This window comes from Pseudopipra pipra, chromosome 1, assembly GCF_036250125.1.
Source record: "Pseudopipra pipra isolate bDixPip1 chromosome 1, bDixPip1.hap1, whole genome shotgun sequence".
NCBI lineage: Eukaryota > Metazoa > Chordata > Aves > Passeriformes > Pipridae > Pseudopipra > Pseudopipra pipra.
In genome coordinates, this window is record NC_087549.1 from 67,855,985 (window position 1) to 67,878,462 (window position 22,478).

The 22,478-nt window shown below is 37.4% G+C and overlaps 1 protein-coding gene and 1 long non-coding RNA gene across 3 annotated transcripts in view; one reads left to right on the forward strand and one right to left on the reverse strand.

Annotated features, from left to right (window-relative positions):
* Nucleotides 1-1,260: 1,260 nt before the first annotated feature.
* RPRD1A (regulation of nuclear pre-mRNA domain containing 1A) overlaps nt 1,261-22,478 on the reverse strand; it is a 44,042-nt gene continuing 22,824 nt past the window's right edge. Inside the window, exon 7 of one of the 2 annotated variants that reach the window (XM_064660095.1) lies at nt 1,261-6,658. In XM_064660095.1, coding sequence (XP_064516165.1) covers nt 6,509-6,658 — 150 coding nt within the window. In that variant the 3' untranslated portion in view covers nt 1,261-6,508. The remainder of the gene's footprint in view (nt 6,659-22,478) is intronic. The other variant, XM_064660099.1, reaches the window with a different exon arrangement.
* Nucleotides 12,605-15,404, forward strand: LOC135416867 (uncharacterized). Its single transcript, XR_010431792.1, has 3 exons — nt 12,605-12,736; nt 14,077-14,187; nt 15,145-15,404. It is a non-coding gene; the product is annotated as an uncharacterized LOC135416867 (long non-coding RNA).

A 22,478-nucleotide genomic window follows, 5' to 3' on the forward strand; every position in this document is an offset into this window, starting at 1 on the left:
GTCGGTGGCAGGCACCAAGCTACAGTTATTCTGCACTCCAAATGTATCACTATTGCATCACGGTATTTGTTAATATAGTCCTGTCTTGTTCCAAACAACGTTTTTTCTTTGAAATTACCAGAGTTGTCAGGTATGTCCAGCTGTGTTGTTAAAAGTGATTGTTATTGTAAGCTATAAGACTATATTCAGTGAAAAAAAAATTAAAAAAGGTCATTCAGTATGTGCCTTTCCTTGTTTTACAAGTGTGCTTAAAAATGCTGGGTAGAAATGACCTCCAGTGCTTTTATGTTTTTCCTAGGCCTTTAAAACAGTCTTTTTCTGTTATTGGACTTTCACAGAAACAGTATATTGAAAAACACAAAAATACAGACAGATATATCTACATATCTCTGTACAAAATGTATATGGGTAGATAAATACCTATACACATCAGCTGCATATATATATGCAGAAATTACACACATGTATGCATCTCATGCACTCTTCCCTTCAGAATAGATTACATTCCTGTACTCAATTAAACACCGAAGGTTAAGTGTTGGCTGCAAGAGACTATTCCTGAGCCTCCCCGCCAAACCACTGCCAGGCCACGTCACTGGTTTGTGTTTGAAAAGCTGGAAGAAAAACTCTAGAAAGGAAACACCCTCCCTGATTTCAGTGAGGGCAGAACTTCACCCAGACTTTGTAAAGCAAGACCAAGAAGATCTCTGTTAAGCATACAGCCCTGCATACAGGCATTTAAGTATAGAGTGAGAATTATTTTCCAGCTCATACAAATCCTGTCTAGGCAACAGTGTGTGTTGGCAGTAATAGCATCATACCATATAAAAATGTTACTGTGTCTTAATGTAACCAGCTCAACTAAAGCATGTTTTACTTTAAAACATCAGTTTGAGCCCTTTCCCATTTTTTGAGTATTGGGAGCCTCAAGGTGACATACTCCAACTTGTTCCCTCACACCCATCCCCACCTCTGAAGAACAGCAAACTTCGGCTAAACTAGATGGTAATGAACAGTCGTTTATTTTTTAAAATTTACAGTTCTAGAGATAGGACCTCAGACCCTTTAATGCACTGCTTCCTCAATGAAAACTGTCACACAAAATACAGAAAGTAATAAACCTTGAAATTATTATCAACTGTTTCCTCAGCATCATCATTGTGAGATCTTGTCTGACTCGTAAGTATAGGAAGCATTTACATAAAAGCCATTTCCCACCATGAGATTGAGTAGGCAAGCAATAAATAATAATTTCAAAGATGTTTTTACAACAATGTTTTATTAAATATGAAAGAGCGTACATACAGGTGTGTTATTCTGAGGACATAAATTACACAAGGATTACAGGTTCTGTCAGAAAAGCACAATAATGAAACATCTTTACATTTCAACCTTTTCTTGTTAGCTTTTAACAAATGAATCTATTTTTGTTGCAAACAAATAACAAATGCTATTGAACTTCTGCAAATTCCCACAAAAACATCATGCTTAGTAGGATAATTTAAATATTGTAAATATGAATTCTGAATTAGATTCGTAAATAACACAATGGAAGAGATTTACTACTTAATCAAGATAAATGACACACTGTAATAGGAGCCAAGACAAAATTGGTCATTCATTAAAAAAGAATTCCACTTCAGACACTACATTTGAGTCTGCCTTCTTTACTTGCAGGAATAGTCACTGTGATGATGTGCATGAGTAATGAAGAGAACCGGCCCTAAATATTTATAGAAGTAACCATCAAATTTTAGATGTGCTGGTTTTCATTGATCTTCCCACTGAAAAAAATCCACACCCACAGATCTATTTGCTTACGTTTCAAGAGGTTGACATCCAGCACTTCTGTAGAGGGCCAATCAAGCCTGTGTATGATTTCCATGTCTTCCACAGTTGTCTGCACAGCTGGCTACTGCATCCTATGTATCTATTTTGGGTCTTCATCGAAGTACCAGACTGAGTTGCCACTGACTTGTGAGAGCAGCATTAGTCCGTGGAAGTCTTAACACACCGTCTTTTTAAACTTCAGGTAAACAGGAATGTAATTTTGTCATAATGAAAGCTCTCAGTTTGACACTCAGAAGACTACTCAGATAAAATACATAATAAGCATGTAGACTGGGTTGTGTTGCTAGGGATTAACAGAGGTGTTTTAATATATTAATACAAACATTAACAGAGTGAATCAGACAAGCTAATGTTACTGCAGGCTGTAGTTTAATTTCCAAAAGGAGTAATGAAACATAATTTCTAAGAATAGTAATTTTTGTAACTAATGACTTCACATTTATTTTTCAAACCACAGAATTGGGGTAATATTCCTGATATCTTTCAAAACATTCTGCAAAAAACACAGCTTGAGCCTGCAAACACTAGAATATACAAGCAGTCCCAGTGACCTCCAAGATAAGCATTCTCATATGACAAAGTGCTGCAGGAATCTCTTTGCTTTTTTTCAGAGAATGCTCAATAAAAGTGCAATATAGTGAAGCAAATAATCTAATTATTATGCTTTTATTATTAGATGAAAAATGTTCAGATATTTTATAATTGTGCCTTTTGTAGGGTGGGCATTCTGGTCTGCATAGAGTCAGACCACGTTAGAAGAGGCAGGCAGGGTATACCCACACATTTTCCTTCCCAGGGTGGTAACGCACCAAAGCAGTTCTATTGTAAATCCCACCTACAGCTAAACCATTGTGCTGCCCAGTTTCACAGTTGCTTCTGTTTGGACAAAAGTTCACATTCAGTTTGCTTTACATTTCCACCCAGGCATGTTCTCCCTTCCAGCTCCTAGGCACCCCACCATTCCCCACCCAGCCTCTTTTCTTCCTGAGATGTCAGAAGTACGTACATTAAGCTCTGGAACCTGAGAATTTGGAGGTATTTTTTGACACTACAGGACTGCATTTGTATCGTACCATGTTATCTTCTGCTATACTATTACAGTCACAAGATAAATCTTCTAACTACTTGATACCTGATGCCTTTTCCATATAAATAAAAGAAACCCATACCATTCAGCCACTAATATACAATCCTTGCTGTAAGAGTGACCTTTGCCTTCCACAAGTCCTCTTTTCCAAAGAAATATTGAGGGATCATTTCCAAAACCCCAGCTGTGAAAAACTCCTTGAAGCAAACAATTTTACAGTAAAATGAAGAAAAATATATCCAGAAAATAACACTCTCTCAAAATTAAAACTTATATACATCAAGAAGTAGTTGACCTTTTTTTCCTCATTCTTTTATCAGTTCTACATTATCTGCATATAAACAACATTACCACTAAGAGTTATGAAGAGGAAAAACAAATCTAGTGAAGTGTCATGTCTTTTTTAAAACCCTCGAGAGATCAAGAAAATTCAGCATCCAACTTCATTATTATAATTATTTTCAATTAAGGCAGTAAAAGATTGTTTAAAAATTCCCTATGATTTTAAGTATCCAAGACAGCTCCTTCAATGCAGTCCAACAAGCCATGTCACTGTACTTATTTTGTACCTCTGGCTACAAATTAAGTTTTCCATGGATGGAATTCAACCATTGTCCTAGTTATAGGGGCCAGGACCAGTTTATCACTATGTGGGTATAACCAAAACTGTGTATTCTACACCCTGTATGAGATTTCTGATGGACTGTTAATAACGGGTCATTTGCAGCAGCTGCCCAGGGCAGCTTCTAGGGAAGTTGCCTGGAGGCCTGCTCTGGGAGTGGATAATGCTAAGTGGTATCGAAAGTGGCAGGACATGGGCCAGTATTTGGAGAGCTTCTCTCCTCCAATGATCTGGAAATTCACCCCTGAACAACTGCAGGACCCTGTTAGAGCAATAAGATACGTGAGAGGAAGGTGCTCCGACAGCTTCAGAGATGGGCAGCTTACGGCAACATGCTGGGCCCTGGCCACTGCCTACCAGTCGCTGCTTGGTATGGTACAGCACCTTAAGGAGGAGGAGAAAGGAAACAAATCAACAGGTACTGCGTCCACACAAACCACAGCTGAGCCAGAGGTAAAACAAAGCAAATTAACCAGCATGATGTCCACGCAAACCGTTGTGGAGCCAGAAGGACAAACTGAACCAACAGCAGTCGCCCCTGTCCATAAAAGAGCATCCAAGACTAAATCAGTTTGCTTAGTGGATGATGGGGAAGAGGCAGGACCTTAATGCTCAGCAGAAGAAACAGAGCCAGAAATCATCCACTCGGTCCCTAACCTGGGTGATCTGCATGAGCTGCAGAGAGAGTTCATGTGACAGGCAAACGAGTCCATTTTGATATGGCTGCTCTGAATCTGGGATGCCACAGCTAATGATACAATTCTAGATGGGAGTGAAGCAAGGCAACCGGGATCTCTGTCTTGAGATATGGTCACTGATCAGGGGATTGTAAAGAGGCAGGAAACAGCCTCTGGCAGCGACTGTTGTCGAGTGTAAGGGAGAGAGATCTTTGTAAGGAAGACCTCCATGTGCAGCAAGGACGATGGAACAAGGTATCCGATGCTCAAGAGAATTAGCTGTACTGGAGATAATCTTTTCAGAGGACGAAAGATTCCCTAAAAGTCCAGATGGCGTACAGTGCACCTCCCAGATGTGGTTAAAGTTTGCACAGCTCGGGCCAGAAATATATTCCCATTACTTAGCAATGTTGCAATGGAGGGAGGGAGAAGACAAGGTGGGCGCATTGGTTAGTAAACTCAGGATTTATGAAGACACTGTCACCACCCTACTACAAGCCCACATCTCCTCTGTGGAAACAAAACTGGCTGAACATGTCCGAAGCCTGGAAGAGAAGACTGAAGAGGGCCACCAAAAGCTAAGAGAGGAATTTAAGGAAGGAATCTTCCATATCTCATCAGGACAAACGAGAGCCTCTGCTATCAGGAGCCAGCATCCCCCAGCTAAGGAGAGAGGGTACACTCCCCAAGATAATCTATGGTTTTACCTTCATGAGCATGGAGAAGATATGAGGAGGTGGGATGGAAAACCCACCTCTTCCTTAGCAGCCTGGGTACGTGAATTGAAAAGAGGAACGACTACCAGAAGAAACTCTTCAAGGATAAATGTTGCTCCAGACTCTCATGGGCAAGACTCCAAACGGTAAGGAAGTCATGATGTTATATGCGATCCTCTTGAAGGGACCTCCAGGTCATATTTATGGTAAGAGAGCAACGAGTACCACAACCAGAACTAGAGGGGCCCTGCCTCTAGCAAGGCAGAGGAGAGGGACAATCGGGTCTATTGGACTGTGTGGATCCAATGGCCTGGCACATCAGACCCACAAAGATATAAGGCTCTAGACGACACCGGCACACAATGTACTTTGATGCCATTGAGATATGTAGCTGATGCATAGTACACTAACAAGGATTCTTCACAAATTCAGCTGTTTGTAGACAAACACCACATTTGTGCCATGCAGTGGAGATTGTTAACTTGGCAATAATTTTCCACTGTTTGACTCATACACAGGTCTGAACTGTCTCCTCCTATTGTGTGAGAAAAAGACGATCGAGATTTAGAAATCTTTGCTGGGATGGGTCAAGGTGGGGAGCTGGTAGCCCATGGTGGCCTCCAGGGTTTCTCAGTGGAAGAGGATGTACAGCACAGCTGTATCATCATCTTGCTTCATGTATGGATGGTACGTAGCGTTGCCAAACATTAATAATGAGCATTTAGCAATTGAGACAGTTTAGAGAATGACCTTTCAATTTAATTAAAGCTGTAAAATAGCTTCACATTTCTGGGATTAACCTTTTTAGATGGAGACAGATGTTCTAGAAAGAGATTAGAGTACAAATGAATGGTCCCTCAATTTAGAAACTAAGCAGCTGTAAAAAGTTACAATTTCAAACCATAATTAAACTGGTCAATTGTATAGTTTCTACACAATGACTTTTAAATGAAACAAAAATATTGCAGTATTTTGAGTCATTTAAAGATCTGGTCAGTGTAACATGACTTATGTTCTCCAACAGAAAATTGGTTATTAACATTTACCTCAAAATAACTTACTTATTTTGGGAGTGGATAATTTAAATGTAATGGACAGTAAGATCACTTTTAACTTTGCATTAAATTGCATTGACCTTTTTGCAAACACAAGCCTGTGATTTCCACATTTCGCTTCCTCACTAGCAACGGAAATGTCTCAAGTTAGAATTATGTTTTCATTATATGTTGACCTACATTAAATATAGGGTACATAAGAAAAATCTTAGCAAGTTTTTTTACAGGGCGCCCAACCAAAATCTTTACAAAAGATAAGATAATCATTAATTCCTCAGTGTAACAGACACACATGCCACTTTTATAAATGTACCCTTATGTTCACTCGCCAATAAAATAGTAAACAAATCAACTTTTTAAACCATTTTTTATAAATTATTAAAGTATTTTTACTGACACTCTCCAACAATATACAAAAATAATACTACAAGAGTACCGATCAGTCTGGCCTACCCCTCATTTCACAGAAAAGCAGAGGTTATGGAAGGATGTTCTTGTAATCAATCATCGCTGTAGATGTCTCCTGCAAATGGTAGGTGTACATGGCTGCCTGTGACGTTGGGAAGTCGTGAGAGATCAGGCAGGTTCTGGATCCTTGACCTGAGTTCTTTCCGTACTTGGGACACTCTGGCTAACTTGCGTTTGTACTCCTGTAACACAGAAGAATTCAATATGAGGTTCTTTTGCTAACACCATCCCTACTACTTACTGCACTTGACAGTAATTAATTTCCAAATTAAGTATTCCTTCTGCAAGTTAGATAAACAGCCTTTAACAGGTGAAATACCAGAAAACTGGCTATTTTGGAGACAGAGGCATCAGTTCTAGCATTTTTTCAGCAACTGACTTCAAAAGCACAGACATGGTATTATTTTGCTTTGAATTTTAAGTACATAATTGCTAAACAAGGAGGAAAATCCCAGTTAACACAACCACAGGCTTTTTCCATGTAACTAGTAAAATGGAATTATTCTTAAAACTTTATTATGGAGAGTTCGTACACATACGCTACTACCACTCACAGACTATGGGAGAATAAACTTACTGATGTCATAGAAGTTATTTTCATCTCATATTGATGAAAGAATAACAACCAACCAAATATCCTCTAACCAGGCCTGCTGATCCGCCCCCCCAAGCTGAACAATTTTGTATTAACTTTTATAATAAAAAACATACTTAATCAGTACATTTATGCATTTAACCCTGAGTTTTGAGAAACTTCTTGAATTGAAAACTTAGGATTTCACATTGTGTTGGAATACTACTCATAATTGATATATTTCATGATCATGAGGCACTTTTCACTTGAAACAACATTATACAAGATGAACTATTTAAAAATGTAAATCAGTGCACTGAAATATAGTTAGTGCTCACCTATTAAGAACATAATACGTAATGGAGAAGAATACCAGTTTGTATAAAATGAAAAGTTATCCCAAAATATAATAAGATTAAGGTATAATTCACAGAAATACTTAAACTTCAAATACTTGGAAAGTTTGGAAAGCAGAAGCAGCTAAGCATTACCCGGCAAAGTGGTGCTTCATGAAATTATACCACAATTCACAACACATCAAATGCAGATGCTTTCTAGAGTGGCTGCAGGTTTTGCTGCAGCCTGGGAATGGCTAGAAATAACAACAAATACTTAACCTACAACTTGGACAATCAACACATGGATAACCAAGATCTCAAGATTATAACCACTTCTATATAATAGTGGGGAAAAAACTCTATCTTCCTGCAACAGTGCCAAAACACTTGAAAGTTCCAACAAGTATACAAACACTGTGCAAATGTCTACTAGAGATAACAATCATGCTGTTTATTATCTAAAGATAATTTTAAACATTACTATACTGTTAATAGCATGGAAAAATAAGGAAGGACAAAGAAAAGGACCTTTTGGTCATAGAACCCAATATACCAGTAAAAGTGTATCCCCACATACCTGGGGGATGATCAAGATTACTGGACAAGGTCCAACACACATTAAAAAAAAAAATTTGCAACCACTAGCAGCAGCATGATCTTCTTACCAAGGGCAGTAAAAGAACCACAAGATATCATAAATTATTAACAAGAAGGTAAAAATAATAAAAATAAATAATTTAAAAATAATTAAAAATAATTAAATCTTTACATAGAGAGGAACAAAGTGTCCCTGAATTAGGATCATCAATTCCTTGATATAATGTATCTTTCAAAATCAAATATTACATAAAGTTCAGTGTCTTACAAGATACTAAACACAGTGAAAATACTACAGATGCCCAGTCAGTGGAACTGTAAACATTTGGTAACAGTACACAGGGTACAGCAGCATTCCTTTTATGATACAATGACCAAAGAAGTCTTACAACTACGAGTCCCTTGGTCCTATGAAAACCATCACTTGCTCACTCTTGCCCAAAACATTCTCTGTGGTACAAATGACTTCAGGATGCGGCTGTGGAAATTAAGGTCTGTATCCTGATACTGTATCCTTTCAATAATGCCCAAAGGTCACAAATACTTCACTGTTTCATATATAATATACATTCATATATAATATTACAGCAGCATTGAGAGGCCTCAGTGATCTGAGTCTGTGCAAGATGCATAGTCCTTTGCCAGCTACTTCTTGCCCTTCTCACTAGGCATTTTAATTGAGGTTGCAGAGATATACCCCTGATTATTATTTTAGGAAATAGATTTTAATGTCAAAGGAAAAGACAGCTTTCAGGTTGCATGGTTTAGTAAAACAACCAACTTGGCAATACACAGAATATTAATCAATCAATACACTCAAAAGGCCTAAAATTTGTAAAAGATAGTAACTATAAAATCCCTCCAGCAGGTAGTTCTTGTAAACAGCTGAATCGTGTCCAAATTTATTCTCCATCAATGACGAATGTGAAGCAACAAATCAGTATCCCTTTATAAGCTTGAAGCCTGATGCTCATCAAATATGCACAATTACTTAGTGACAGACTTAGAAGCCATATTATTGCAAGACTTTACTCCAAAACCTGAAACATGCCTTATATTAGACTGTCAGTTGCTTGACTCCTTTAAAATTCCCTTTAGCTGATAATAAATAACTTCCATAACAACATCACTTTTCTGATCTCCAGCATTTTCCATATAAATTTTGTCTGGCACTTGTTGCCTAGTGACTATCAGCTTGATCAATATTACTGACAGTAGGTTCCTTTTTTCACTAAGGAAAATGTTTTCATACATTCAGTCTCCTATATAAAACAGTCATCTTCCTCTCGCCAACACTTCTGGCATAATGCACACCCTCAGTAGTCAAAACTTGTTCCTCGTGTCTTCTCAGAAACAGAGAACCCTGAGAAAGTTTGCTCAAAGTTTTTACTGTAAAACTATAGTAAATAAAAAAAAAACCAGATAAGGTTTTGTAGTTCATTATATTATTGTTAAGCTACAGAATGCAGTTTTAATCCAATTTTGCTAATAAAAAGCATATGTGAGATTGAAAGTGCAGGTTAGATGTTCATAGCAATCCTCCCCCACAAGTATGTATGTTGAGTGTGTGACTTAATTAAAGCAGAGTCATGGGAATGGGGATATCTTTGTGTTATTTTTGATATCTTTGCTCCATTGGAAATGCTGTACACTATACAACAAATAACAATTCAGCCATATTTTTGACACTTTTAAATGGAAAATTTTAAGTGGAAATCCTCATGGAGAATTTCATTTTCATTATGCTGATTTTAAAGATATACTTCCAATTACCCCTGTGTAAATGAGGCAAGATTCAAGCTTTTTACTTCAAACAGTCAAGGACAGGCAGAAGTGTGATGCTCTGTCTTGCTACACTGAGAATAATTTGCATTCCTTCCTACCTATGGAGAACCTTACTCTTGGGATATATGGGCAACCTGATGTATGGAAGTAAAGTCTCTTCAATTTCTCCAGTGGTTTAAGATAACACTACTTTCAAGTAATAATTTTTTGTACTTCCAGTCATAAAAGTAGGTTTATGAGATAATTAGAAGAACTTATTTTGCTCATTAGAATCCCACTGATTACTACAGTTTCCATTACTTGTCAGTGTAGAATATGGATATTTTGTGAAAGCAATGCTAACAACATATGGATTCAGCATCTAGATTAACAGTGATTCTCTATCAAATAAGCACCGGGCAAAAAAGCCAAATAATTTTTGATTAGACACTACAGACATCATAAATAATAAAAATGTGGGCAGGCTAAACAGGCTGAAGAGAATATTTTCCCTTCCAACTAAAATAGATCTTAATATAAAATTTCTGCAATTACCGTAGGAAGGCGGTACAGATAAAACAACTTGAAATTTCGTGGATATGCTTTCCCTTTATGATATTGATATGACTTTGAACTTTCATCTGATCACTGAGGCTATGATATGCATCTAAATACTGTGTGGTAGGAAATGTATAGCAAAGCAAGAATAAAAAAGTTTGCAGAAGACCAATATTTAATCTGCACCCCTATTAGCTACAGAAAGAAAAGTAAGGTGGAAATCAATACTTTCAGTACAGAAAAAAAAAAAAAAAGGTTTAAAAGGCTTTTAAGGTGTTGAGAGCATGTGTGTACATTGACATCCACGGCTTGTACATACACCATATTTAAAACTGAGATCTCCGACTTTGTACGTCCATTACAACCTTCCAGTTTCAGGTGCACACGTCAGAGCTGCATCACAGAGCAAGGCTTCTCACATGCTGTGTCCAACAGTGCAGAAAACACTAGAATTTTTCAAAGGTTCAGATGAAAGCAAATATTATATGATAACCTGATATCTAGATTTCGAAGTTCAGAATCACAGTATTTTTTTATAGACTCCACTTTGTTAAAATCAAATGCCTCATGCAGCCAGGGTATTTTTCTGCAAGGAAGACCGACAACTACACTAAAAGGAGCCAGATAAGCCTATCACCCTGGAAAACGGATGAGCAGGGTGAAATTTTGTGCTGCCTTTTAAAATTTGGCATGCCTTATTCTTCAGCAGTATGATTAAAAGCTCAATCTATTTACTAGTGTTAAGGACAAACAAACTCCTGAAATAGCTTTCATTTAAGACACTGAACTGCGTTTGAACACATCTACATGCTTCCCACAAGGTTGAAAAACCAAGGACAGTTATGACAAGCTTAGGAAAGGACTGGCCTGGTTAACCTTCCATTTCACATTGTGTATTTCCTAGAAAACAGATTTCTGGAAGAAAACTGCAATTTTTTGGTATGTTTATATCTAACCATTTTCTATTATGTCTTGTCACATTTAGAGCTAAATAAGCAACGAGCACAATGAGTCACCTAGTGACTGCTTTGTTTATTCCTTATTGTTTTGTTCATTGCCCCAGGCATTACTAACTGTATGCATTATTTTGTGTGCAGATTTACTAATATTCTCATAGATTTTCTAATGGCATGCTTCACCATTACAAACCACAATTTATTCTTCAAAAACCTTTGAGCTGACAGATCAAAATGAAATGCATCGTCTAATTCTGGGTATCCCATTTTTCTTAGTACTTAAAATTACCAAGAACTTAAAACTTCGAAATCAATTTTCTGAATTAAGTTAAAGTCTCAGAGGGTCCTCAGCTTGTCTGCAAATGAAGCAACAGGAAGCAATGAACTCAGAAGTGTGAAATCCACAAACTAAATCAGTGAACATCTGGGGCAAGCTTGACTGTGTGACTTTGTCTACCATCAACTGTTATGCTGTGGTACAGACCGGAATACACTGCAGGTCTTCAAATCACGAATTCCTGAGCGAAACAGTAGTAAATAGGAACAAAGCATTTTATCAGGATGTTTCCCATCTGAAGAGCGATTATCAAAAATGCAAAATCCTCCACAGAGTCACAAACTACTCTTCCCATTCCTTGAATATGCAATTTCTTTGTCCAGCTCCTTCCAGCCTAAAACTGCATCTCAAATCTCATTCACTGCAGTCTTGACTGCTGGTCTCCATCTCCATTCCTGGAACACTGTTTCTAGAACAAACCTTTGTCCAGCAAGGATGTTCAATGCCTCTCAGACTCCTGTTGTGCCTGTATTCACACGCAACACAGACAATCACAACTGGGTTTTGCCAACTTCTTCCCATTTCTACCTCTTCTGACTCCATATCTAAATTCCTTCCTCTCCAATCCTCATCTGCACTTATCATTCTGCCTATAGTTTTGATCCCATTACACCTGTTTCTCCCCAGTCCTATACTTGGCCTGTCCCTATTCTCTGCCTTTATAGTACCTTCATGAGATCTTCCTATCCATTCTCTTAGTCCAAATGAATTCCAGTTCCTCTCATTTCAGTCCTACATGATGTTACGCTTTTCTGGCTGGTCACTCCTTTCTCAGTCAGCTGATCTCCTAATCCATTCATTACTGTAATTTCTAGTCCTGGATTCCTTCTTAATCTCCAAAGCTTCTAATGCCAAGTTCCATGTGCACTTTTCAAAGTTTTGCATTCAAACTGATTGGCTTCCACCTGTCCATTACTCACACTCATAGGAGCCATGGACAACCCATGCATGGAATTTCTCTGCTCTCACATCATAGAGAGCAAACAGCCAAGCGGCCCATGGTCAGCCTAGAGAACAATTGTACACAGTTCCAATTGCAGAAGTCTTCTTGAGCCCAAACCACAAAACTGTCTAGCAGAGAAGTTCTTCATAGAAGTTAGCAATGTTTTAAGAAATCTCTGATGAGCATATCAAAAGTAAGATTTTTCCACAGGCTTGTAATTTAATTAAATTCAGGTTGATTTTCCTTGGTATATTAAAATGCATGTCCCCTCAGAAAGAAGGATTTCCACATTCTGTACCAATTTGAGAAAGAACATAAATTATTTAATTTCAAATAAAAGATAATTTTATATGACTTTTTATCACAAACTTGTCCTTAGCTTTATTATTGAGGATTGTGGCATTGTTGACAAAAAGTTGGTCAATGTTTGGGAAAGCTGAAGAAAAGAAAACAGGAACTTACAAGCCTTCAGGAAGGTGGTGGAGTCACCATCCCTGGAGGAGTTCAAGAGGTGTCTGGATCTGGCACTGGGTGATATGGTTTAGTGGTTTAGGGGCTACAGAGACAGTGATAGGTGGACGGTTGGACTGGACGATCTTGAATGTCTCTTCCAACTTTGACAATTCTATGATTAAACTTAATTAGCAGGAGTATTACTAGGCTTACTTTGTTTATATTTATCTCCATTCAATCATAAAAGGTCCAGGGTGATGAATATTAATTTATAAATTACTATATAAAGACATTGGTTTAATTAGACAATCTCTACGGGACTATGATCAAATTTAAAGCATTCCAGGATGGCAGATATGAGCAGCAGCTCAAATGAAAGATACCTGCTTGAGGTTAAATTTGGCCTCCTTGTGTTTTATTATCCAATACAGCATTTTTATCTGATTGAAAAATTAGCCATTAATAAACTCAAAGCTACACAATTCCAAGAGATGGTAAAATTGTACTCAATCCTTAAGTTTCAAACCTTGGCTGACAGAATGAAGCTTTGGAGAACTTCTGATGACAATCAAATACTTCAGAACAATTCTGAGCAATTGTGCTCTCAAATACTCAAGTTGATACTCTATACAGACACAGAAGGGATAAAGCAGAACAGTTTTGAAAATAAGAAAATAAATAAAATTAAATGGCTCGAGGCTTATAGATAGCTTCTTAGTTTCAATCATCCACAAACAATCTAAAGGAAATCTAAATCAAAGGATACCAGGGTTTAATTTTAAAGGAATCTATGAGTGAAAAATTTTGGTGGTCTGTAAGAAAAACACGCCTTTATCAATGCATTTAAGAACAGCTGTGTAAAGTCTTCAGGCTCAAATATTTACTGTACCTAACAGCTGAACTATAAAAATTGTGTGCATAAGATGCACATTTCTCATTTCACGCACCCCTGTGCCTGTAGGTCATTACAACAGTATCAGTTCCAACTTCAGATTCCACACATGCAACTCATCTTTCTAAATCTAATGCTGTGAGTGTTGAATCACAAAAACGTGGACTTTGAAGTTCATTATTTAACAGAGACAAATGGACATCTGAAAGTATGAAACTGCTGTAAAGCCAAGACTTCATGTACTTATTTTGAAGATGAAAAGTGAATCTGAGAATGAAAGTACCACTGCAGGCCACCAGGTACGGATTTATCTATTGCTCTAGCCATGTTACAACTGTCTCAAATCCTTTTCTTTTGTCAAAGACACATCTACATAAAGAAGCATAAAGCCTAGTTTTATTGTAGCAAGGCTAAGCACTAGTAGCAGTCTAATCCAAGAAGCAGAGAACTTAACACAAGCTAAAGCATATAGCTTTTGCAACTGCAGTATAGAGCCACTCAATGTTAACCTGTGAGCAAGAAAGAAAATGAGAACGGTTTGATTCAAAGTTGTTTTATTGACCTGAGATTGGGTATTAGCTATATTTAGGGTGAAATAAATAAACGCAGTGCAGATAGAGGACCCAAAATTTCAGCTACAGGCGAGCCCAGACTGTTGACCTTGTTCATTTAAAAAATCAGTGCAGGTCTATCCACATAAAACTGGTCATGGACCTTTCAAACAAGCTCTTACAACTTTTTTTTTTTTAATTATTCATGTTTGTCTTTTGTTTTCAAAGTTCATAAATTACTTCTATTCAACCTGAAGAAAGAGCTGTGAAGGACAGCCACCTTACAATCTCAGAAAAGCCTTACCTGAAGAGCATGTGGCTATTTTTCACAGATTTTTAAAGAATGGTTCTCAAAATAAGCCAAGAAATGCCATGGGCCATCTCATATGTGTACACTCTAATGAATTTTATCAGGTAGACAGTTTCATATTACACTTACAGTTGTCAACTCATTCTAACAGTTTCATTAAGTAGGTTGAAATATCCATTTTAGAGACACGGATTCTAAAGAAGAGCATTAAGTTACAGCTCAAAAATATGTATTCACAAGCCTGATTTGTTTAATGGTACTTGAAAGTGCTCAGTGTCAACTGATAATTGAAACTAGAGTTTACATGACTAATAAGAATAATTGTCTGTGTAAGACAAATTGTTGATATGCTGCATGGTGATTTTTGTGGTTTTCTCATATTTTGTGTGAAATAGATACTTCAAATGTAGTATTCAGTAACGGGGATAGAAGTGTTAAGAAAGGTAAAGCTGGAAAGGAGAACAATACAGCAGCAACACATATTCTGATTTACCTGCCCTTCATATGCCCTATGGGAATATCTCCAATGAAAACTCTACTATGCACGAAGCAAGCAAACAACTGCACCTGTTCTACAACCAACAAGGATCAGAATCTAAATTTTCCAACAATGCACATAAATACAAGTTCCATCATTGAAAGGAAATGCTTATACTCGAGCTGTAGTATTAAAATATTATGATGAGAAAAATCTGCCTTAGCAAAGTGATACCAATGAAGTCACAAAGCAATTACAAGAAAAATTCACCATCTAAAAGTCTCTTAGCAATCAATCAATTTCAGACAGCAAATTTGCCACATGCACATTTTTTACATTATTTGCCAGATTCCAAATTGCTCAAATTGCTGGTTTTATTTTATAACAAAAACAGTGTAAAAAAGAGGTTGTTAGGGTAGAAATTATGAGCAACCAGAGAAGAAAAAGTCCAGAGAGAAAGAAGAACACAGAACAAGTAAACAACATTAAAAGGAACAAGAAAAGACATTTACAGTTCTTTTCCTGAACTCTTCTTTCCCATTATAAACTATTTTGTTCCCAAAAGCCTACAGCTTGCAATAACCTCACTAATGCACACCTTTCTGTGATCTACTGATAACATCTATCAGAGGTTAGCAATCATTTCAATCTAAAATGTCTTAGTTTTTTAAAGCCTCTTTCATCCATTCAAGCCACCTATATTTCATTAAAATGATCTTTAAAATCATTATGCTGGTTTATATAGAAGCTCTGAAGAGTATCTGTGGGGTTTTCTGTTTTGTAGGTCTGTATTTCTATCCAGTTGCGGATGAAGGGACTTGGGAAGATCAGGTCAGGAGGCAAACATAATAAGTGTTACTATGTCTGCCTCATGATATTTACAAATATCAGTATGAGTAAATCAGTAGACTTGTTGGGGGGGAGGGAAGCAAATAATGTAACAAAATCTTTTGTTCTTTCAATTTTCATCCAATTTTTAAAAAATGTGTTATTTTGGGATGGAGGGGAACACAGGGAAAAACCATTTGTTTCAAAGCAGAGCATTTCAGATATTCCTGATAAAGATTCTAATGAATAAGATTTCTGACTATTCAGTAGGCATCTAAACACAGTTACTCTTCTTCATCAGTTTCTCTACTGTATTTTCTAAACTAGTTATTTGTGTTTCCAGTGTTGAAAAAAAATAGAATTATACAAAGTAATAAATCACTTAAATTTCCTTTTCTGCTGTGTGCTCCTTGCATGTCAGAATGCAAGTCACTTAGATATATTTTCACCAAGTACATTACCCTGGGTTTCTTGTATGACAGACACTCCAATCTTCTCCCTTATTCACACTAAATCTGCTCTCACAAACTTGATACTGCTTTAAATTTGTACCAAAGGTTCTAAAGAAAACCTCAGGCTCTAATGCCATTTGTACAGGCTGAAATAAGAATCTAGAAACTTTTCCTTTGTTTTGCCTTACAGTGTCTCAGGAAAGCAAGGAAGTACATGGGGTTTAGCAGATTCAATGTCCAAATTGCAAAATAATAACATCTGTCTCATTTCACTGGTGAGCTGCTTCAAATTCCTTGAGAAAACAAGACCTGAAGCAGCAATGGAAACTGCACTCTGGCTGCAGCAAAGGGCTTACCATGGTGGCAAACCGAATTGAACACAAATCCATTATTCACAGCTAGTAGGGCGATTTAAAAAGTTTTTTATTAATTGTCTATCCCTAGTTGCTCAGTAAACCGTTAAGGCTGGTCTGTCCATAAGCTCATGCTTCCAGATCTCTTGTAAATGTGATGTTTGAAAGAAAAATAAAAATAAAGTACACCCAGCACCTGACATCTGGGACTTCATCAAGGGAAACAAAGCCAGCAGGTCTGAACCTGCAGCTGAAGTTTGGGCAAGAGCTGGATTGATTGGCTGGCACACCAAAACCCACCTGCCAGGACATGTGGTAGGCTAGAGTAAGTGTACAAAGAACTATATACATTTCCCTTGTGTATATGTTTCCACCCTATGAGGTAGAGAGCTTGAGTACTAGGAGCACTTTGCTGTCACTCTGCAGTGCAATCATCATGGAAAAGGGCAATGTTTCCCCCTTGTAGGGATGGGGGGAAACATGACAATGAACAGCACTAAATCCAAGGTACACTTAGAGTAAATTATGTATGATTTAGCCGTGACTTATAATAAAGACTTGCGCCCAAATTTAAGATACCATCTTAAAGAGTGACTGCACAAGTCACCATGCATTCAAAATTAAAAAAAAAAAAAATTAAAGAGCTTGCCTTGTAAAGTAAAAGGTGATTTCTATAGTGATACTCTGCAAAAGCAAGCTAGCCAGGCACCACAAGCTGAATGGCTAAGCAGCCCAAACGTGTCCCTCAGTGACTCCCAGCCAGCTCTAGCAGGTCTTCAGTAGTGCAATAACATAGCAAGAGGAGCCTCTGATGAAAGGGTAAGTACCTGTTGATGGTGCAGAGAGGACACACCTGTCCTCCTTTTCACAGCTAAAAAGAACAAACTACAAAACCATGCTTTTGTCACTGTTCAGGGAAAGTGACTTGCTCACAGCTACGTTATCAAGAAGAGTTAAGAGAACAGCGGCAAATAAAACCAGCAAAAAAACCCTCTCCACAGTCATTCACGTGGAAGAGGAAAGCTGCAACTGTTTATGGCATATTTCATTATGTTGCCAGATCAACTGAAGTTCGGAGGATAAAGTTTACTGTGCAACATGGCAAAAGCTGTGTGACATCACATAAAAGCATGCTACGTGCCCCAGTGCTGGAAGAAATAGCATTCTTAATCACACATGTGCCATGAAGCAGTGAACAACATGCTTTAACAAATAAGTCTGTATGCAGCAGCATAAGAGAAAGATTTTTCTGCAATTAAAAATTTTGAGAGACGTACAGAACACGTCTCCTGCAGAAATTATTTCAAGGAAACTCTGGACCCACAGCATTGTCAGAATTGCTCAGTATCCCACCCTCCCACAGCAGCACTGACAGCCTGCCTGCTGACCCTCACAACAGTGTCTATGCATGTACCTTTTTCACTAGTAGCTTTGTTTTTACTGGAGCTCTAATGAAATTCAGTATTTTCCAGCACTCTCCTCCTATTGAAGCTTGTGTATAGCTCATGTGTAGAAAATAAATTTGCTCTAAATCTTAAATCACCTAATACAATTAGGATTTCTTAAATTAGAAAATATATATTTAAATGCAAAGCCTTTATCAATTACATTGAAAGATGCAATTCCGGCATTTATGCTCAGTATTTTACAACTGAAGATCATTAAAACCTACTGTATACATCTCAGTCTTTATCACTTTTGGTATTTTTAAAAGTAGCTTCTGTAAACTCTCTCGCTCTTTTAGTTATTACCTAACTGAATGTTAAGTTATTCAGACACCAGAAGACAATGAATACTTCAAACCTGAAGTTCAAGTGATCAATATGATCCTACAGCCAACACAGTTTTACCCTCAGAAGCCTAAACATTATTGCTTGCTGTTTAACAGAAGCACAAGTTAAAACCTATAGCTGCTATTGAGTGTGAACAATTTTTCTGATCATGTTGCATGAAAAAAACATTAATTTTCCACTGACTACTAGTGGCTGTTATCCAAGGATCTGGGGCTAGGATATTTGCCAAGTTGTAAATGAACACATAGAGCGCAGAGGACACAAAAGGAATAAGTGAAATGCTCCTAGTCAGCACAGTGACAGGAACCTTCTCTATCATGAACTGTTAGATTTGAAAAAAATTATGCTAATAGTAATTTTGTGTTTTACATATGCATCAACACAATAATTTTCAACTACCTGGCTTGAAAGCAGTTGCATGATCCAGAATTAGTAAAGCCCAATAATATTAGTAAGCCCAATAATAAAGCAGCATCCTTACTAGGACTCAAGGATTAGCACAAAGCATAATAGCTCTACTGGAGCGTGAGCTGGGAAAAAAGGAAGATCTTGGTGTTCCAGAAAACTGGCCTAGATTCTTCACTCTGCACAAAGCAGAAGACACTAATCAGCCAGGAGATAAAAAGAAGTTTCAAGGTGATTCTTCCTAGAAATGCTGAGAATATGGGTACAAAACAGCTGCTGAAGAAAAGCCCAGTACATTTTCAATGACATCAGGATGACTTTCACTTACAGGCACTGCAGCAAGGGAATGCACTGACAATCCATATAAACTATAGGTGAGAAGTTAGGTAGGAAAACAAAAGAGTAGTGGTTTAAATACTGCTTTCTGGAAGATAGCTTTGTCATGTTAAATTTCTTGCTGCTGTGTTCTAAGACAGCACTACTGTGCAAGAAATCCAGAAAACTGGGAATTGTTAGTTTTTTGAGAGGAACATATTGTCTGAAAAAGTTCATGCAGGATCCTCAAAACGAAACCAGTGTGTAGTGACCATACTTTCTGCTTTGGGTTTGCACCTGCATCACTGCTTTATTCCACAATCTTTCAGCCTGACAATAAAAATGCTTTGAGATAACCCTGCTGAGCAAGAATGCCTGATTTCTTCCACAGATAAGAATATTACAAATAAGGACCTTAGCTATCTTTAGATAAGCTAAGCACAGTAATCATGTTATGGCATATTAATAGGTATACATGCAGACAGAATTTAATTCTCTGTACAGAGGTTGCATCTAATATCATCCTACACCAAACAATGAGTTTCTGTACAGGAAATGGCACTCAATTCAACTACATGACCTGTGACAGGAAGCACAAAAAATGCCTGGCTTTCAAGATGGCATATTAAATTGTTTTGCTTAAACAGTCAGTGTATGCAATACTAATTAGAGTGGTACAGCTTCTAGATTTTAATCATCTAAAACTAAAGATTTTTTAATGTACTAGTGGTTTAAAACACAACAGCAGCAACAAAAATCACCACCACCTAGCTTTCCTAAGGCAGAAGACAGAAAGTGAGGAGAGAGGAAACCATGATCTACTGGTACCCATGCAGTATCTCTCACTTACATTAGTCATTATGGAATCATCATAGATGAGTAAGACCGAAAAGCTATGGCTGGAGGCTACCCATGGAGTTTCAGTTCAAAAAAACCCCTGATTTTCTCTGGATGCCAAATACTCCAAAATAAAGTTGATGACGGCACAGCTCGCCAAGTTTACCTATTAAATACACTGACCTTATAAACGAGCCAGTACCTTTTGTACATGGTTCACTATGGATGGTTCTGATGGATGTCAATTATCTCCCTCAGAAAACAGGTACCTTAAGATGGGAAATTGTATGATGTTTCTAGAACAGATCTAGAAATTAACTTGGCTTCACCTTGACACTCTAAAATCTTGGGCAATGAAGAGCACCAGATTCAACTTTCACTGCTGCGTCTGGATATGTAGGATAGCAAAGACAAAGTGGAGGGAGGCAAAGAAGGAGGTTCTATACACATGCAACATTCTCAGTGCTCTATTAGTGACCATGGTTTGAGGAGAATGCAGAATAAGTGATAGGGCAGAAAAGAAGAAATAAAGTGATGGGTCATTACAAAAAGCAAATAGGGATGTGATGTAGAAAATGTGATTTCTTATCTAATGCTCTGGTAGAATCATTCCTCCTACTCTATGGTAGCCATTAGCAACCTAGAAATAAATTACATCAAAACTTTTTGTGTCTGAAACACTGCCAAATGTATCACTTGGGGGAGTTATACCATCTGCTGTCTCCTGCTTTCTACTGCACCCAAGATCAAAGGGCTCGCATTTACTGAGAACACAACAGTTCTGAGGCTTGTCTTTAAAGAAGTTATAAGGAGCTCAGTGCTCCACATAAAATCTGAGAACTGTTCACAGGCATAAATAACTGTGGTACAAACAAACAGTGATGTCCCTCTACCCCCTTTGCTGGCCAATGAACTAAGTATTTGGGCTGGAGTAAAATGAACCTTTGTACTGACTGAAGAGAAACAAAGGAAGAAATACATAAAGAACAGAAAGGGGTCATGAAAACCAAGTATTTGAGGAAATAGAGCAAAATAAGCATTTACTTTATGTCTACGACCACAGTCAGATGTAAATCTTGATTCTCCAGCCCTCTCCACATTATGTTATTGTCAACATTCTACTTCCAGAATTCACTTCAAAGAAAAAGTCTTTTGAAGGGTCAAACTCAAAAGTTCAGTGCTTATCTCCAGCTTTCAATTCTGTGTTTTTCAAAACTTGACCCTCTGTCTTGCAATGTAATAACTAACAAAGCAGCTACTACACATTTTCTACCCCAAACTCTGATGCAGCAGAGCTTTAAAACTGCTGCATATGCTGACTGTAAAACAAATTCTCCCCATCTGGTTTATGAGGCCTCAAAGATGGAGCGGTATAAAAATGTCTGGTTTGGATGAATGGGGATGAGGGAAAATATCTCACCAAAACACAAAGGGAAATGTCTAACTTACAGGAAGATCTAAGGCTTAATTTTACAGTGATTTCTATCTATTTGTTAACAGCAGCCTATACTGAAATCAGAGACTCACAGAACAGTTTCAAATACTGCAGGATTTGTGCTAAATCACAAAATACTGATTTAATATCCCAGCCCCCCGGTGCACAGCTACTGTAACTTCAACAATTATTTTAGGAAGTATGTGGCATTTTTCCTAAGCTTCCTCTCTCACCCCCAGTTAAAAATTATGTGTATGCTGTGGAAAACAAAGCCAACTATGGAGAAAGTCTCCCTTTCACACTGAGAAATGAGCCTGAAGGCTTGGGGCCAGATAATCCTCTTAACAATACTTTATTTCATCAGAGTCCTTCTTTCCTCCACTAAGTTGTAACATACTTGTCTGCCTAAAAAGTCACAGTATATTCCTCTCCTACCTATGCCCCTCAAAAATACTGTTCTCATTGACTTAAAAAAAGGTGATATTTTCAGTTTGGTAGTGTCGAAGTGTGGAAAAACAAGTAACTAAAATTCTTTGTTGACACTTGGACAACAAAGTGTTTCAAATGTTTCCATTTAAATATGTACTATTTCATTTCAAATACTGAAACTCTTCTTCAATTTCAAAAAGTTGTAACAGCAGATTTTTCTTCTTTTTCTTGATGGAAGGGTGTATTTCATTTGATAACTATGTGTAGGGGTTTTTTTTAATCATCTGGAATTCATAATATATTTCTAAATTACAAACCCAGTGAGAATTTAGAAACTGCTGTGAGGTCAATTTCACAGACAAACAAAATTAAACAAAGGTGCTTCTGTGAAAAGCAAAGAATTT